This window comes from Plectropomus leopardus, unplaced genomic scaffold (genome assembly GCF_008729295.1).
Source record: "Plectropomus leopardus isolate mb unplaced genomic scaffold, YSFRI_Pleo_2.0 unplaced_scaffold16352, whole genome shotgun sequence".
NCBI classification, from domain to species: Eukaryota; Metazoa; Chordata; class Actinopteri; order Perciformes; family Serranidae; genus Plectropomus; species Plectropomus leopardus.
Window position 1 is genome coordinate 1 of NW_024617558.1, and position 2,618 is coordinate 2,618.

General features: G+C 40.9%; 1 protein-coding gene across 1 annotated transcript; it reads right to left on the reverse strand.

The window, feature by feature from the left end:
* Window positions 1-147: 147 nt before the first annotated feature.
* On the reverse strand, window positions 148-2,275 carry LOC121964610 (6-phosphofructo-2-kinase/fructose-2,6-bisphosphatase 2-like; the record flags this gene model as incomplete). Its single annotated transcript, XM_042514814.1, has 5 exons — window positions 148-210; window positions 1,093-1,222; window positions 1,311-1,415; window positions 1,656-1,802; window positions 2,068-2,275. Coding segments are annotated over 5 exons (653 nt in total), but the record flags the coding sequence as incomplete, so codon positions are not given.
* Window positions 2,276-2,618: the final 343 nt, after the last annotated feature.

The window sequence follows — 2,618 nt, forward strand, 5'->3', positions numbered from 1 at the left end:
CTGCCACTGCTTTTCTTCCACAGAAATACACCATGTGGACACAGGCCCTTATGCGTCTCATGTACTACGATGTGGATGTAGTGACGGTTTCATCCAATACAACAAACGCTTTAAGATGTAAAGTTGAGAGAGACGGTGAAGACTTACCGTATGCAACAGGTGTTAGCTTGAGCACTGTGTGGAGCGGACATTTCATGTACGGTAGATCTTCTGTGGATTGAGGAAGAGACAAAATGTTAACATCTGCTGGTTTGATCGAGTGTTTTTTCAGTTTGTTTTTTAACATTTTGTTTATTTGGTTTCCCTACTTCCCAACTATACAATCTTCTTTAAGTATGTTTACAGAGTGAACTATTTTCCCAACAAAAAAAGTAAAATAATAAAACATGGGGTGTTCAACATTTAAGAAATTAAAAAAAATAAAATAAAATAAATAATCAGCCACAAAAATACATAGTTGAGTTATGTTCAAACAAATGAAGGGTGTTTTTGGGAAATATAGATTTTCCAAATTTAGTTTCCTGAAGCCTGACTGAAAAGGTCATTCTCTCAGTTACAAAGATTTCACTAATTATATCATACCGGCTCTCTACAGATGAGGCATCTGGCTGAATCCATTTTTTAAAAAATGAGGGTAACATACCAAACAGGTTTCATCCCACTTAAATGTGATTATTATCCCAAATATAGTCACTAATTCTGTATAAATCTTACTCCAAAAAGCGTTTACTTTTGGGCAGGCCCAAAACAAACAGTAGTGGTCGACGTCCTGGAGGCCACACGTCCTCCAGCAGCTGGATTTGTCTGAGTGATGAGACTCCTGAACAGGTGCAATAAAAAATCTACAGAGACTCTTCCAGCCTGAAGTCCTCCGTTCAGTTGAGCTCGATGTCGTCCATTGAAATTCAGAATATTTCCTCCAGACTTCCTCTAAAATACAACTATTAGATTCCCTCTCCCACTTTTGTTTTATATCATTGGTATTTACACTCTTGAAGTCGCCTGTACAATCTCGAAATTACTTAAAGCCCTGATTCTGTCATAAAGGCACCAAATGTTTTGTGTGTGAATTTGCACTCGTGTTTATCTGACCTGCACTCTTGTCCAGAAAGTAAGCCAGCAGACAGCGCATCACAGCCTGATGGCAGATGACCAACACGTTGCCCTGCCGCTCCAGCTCCATGATAACGGGCTCCAAACGCTGGACCAGGTCCTGGTATGACTGAAAGAAAAAGAAAGCATCAGATGTTTTAAAAAAAGATGAATTCACGTTCCTGAAATAAAAGTATGGAGGGAGTGTGTCGGGTCACCTCTCCTCCTGGGTAGCGGTAGTGGTACTTGTCCTGGTCCCTCAAAGCAAACTCCTCTGGGAATGTGCTCTCGATCATCTCGTACGTCATCTCCTCACACACACCCTGGACGACGATAACAGAACATTTGTATTAATGTCAAAAGCAATTTCACTGCACATGATGATTGAAAGCAGTCTTCCACCTTTTTATTTTTTACTTAACTGCCAAAAAAGCTGACTGGAGTCCATATAGAGAGTATACACAGCAAGTACAGTACATGTACAGTTTCTCTCTATCTAAACCAACAATCTGTGAATCTGTAATGATTCTTCGAATTAGATGTTAGATGGTGAAGGTACTGACTGCGTCAATCTCGTTGAGTATCTTCCACTGTTCATAAGGGACGCCCAGCTCCTCCGCCGTCTGGATGGTTCTCCTCAGCTGGCTCGTCCACACCTTCAGATCTGACAGTTTGTGCTCCTCAATGAAATCTCGCAGGGCATGGGCGAACTGGGAGGTGACAGAGACACACAGAGGTTTCCAGTCATCAGTCTGTTCATCATCATTAATACCCTTATATTTCTTAACATGTCTCTGCTTCATAGAGACACAAGAGGATGAGAAATGCAGAGGATTAAATGTGATAAAGGTCATGACTCAGTTAAGTACACCTTCCTTATTCCCTCGAGCCATTTCCCTGAGAGAGGCTTGTAATTGGGTTTTCGGAAAAGACGCTGTCTTTGTGTTTCATTAAACAAGAATTGTGAAAGAGAACCTGTTTCCCTCGAGGAGAAAGTTCTGAGTCTCCACCGATGCGGCCTTCAACGTTGTGGTCACTCTCTCCGTGCCGACACAGGTAGATGGAGTGAGAGTGCACGTGGATGTTCATGAGGTAGTAGACGATCTTACTCTGGATGTAATCCTGCACGCGGTTCACGAGGAAACGCCGGCCAACGTTCATCACCTTGATGAAAGATAGATCCCTGAAAGAGCCAGTGAGTCATGCAGGTGAGTCAGATGGTTATTCACTGTCACCATCTAGTGTTTCATTTCTGTAGTGCAGCTGTAATTCTACAGAATAAGATTTGGTAGAGGCAAACAATTTTACTGTTTGGTTAACACCTGAATGAACATCAGCGTTCTTGTGCTGCATTCAGATGCTTTTTTTCAAATTTAATCTTCTGAAAGCTGGAAAATGGGTTTGATTTCCTTTAAATAAATGGGGAAAATGCAATGACCAACTTGGCATGAGAAAGGCTCACAAATTGCAAAAAGGGCAATTTAAAAAAGAAAAGAAAAAAAAACAAAAAAAAATGATTGAATTAA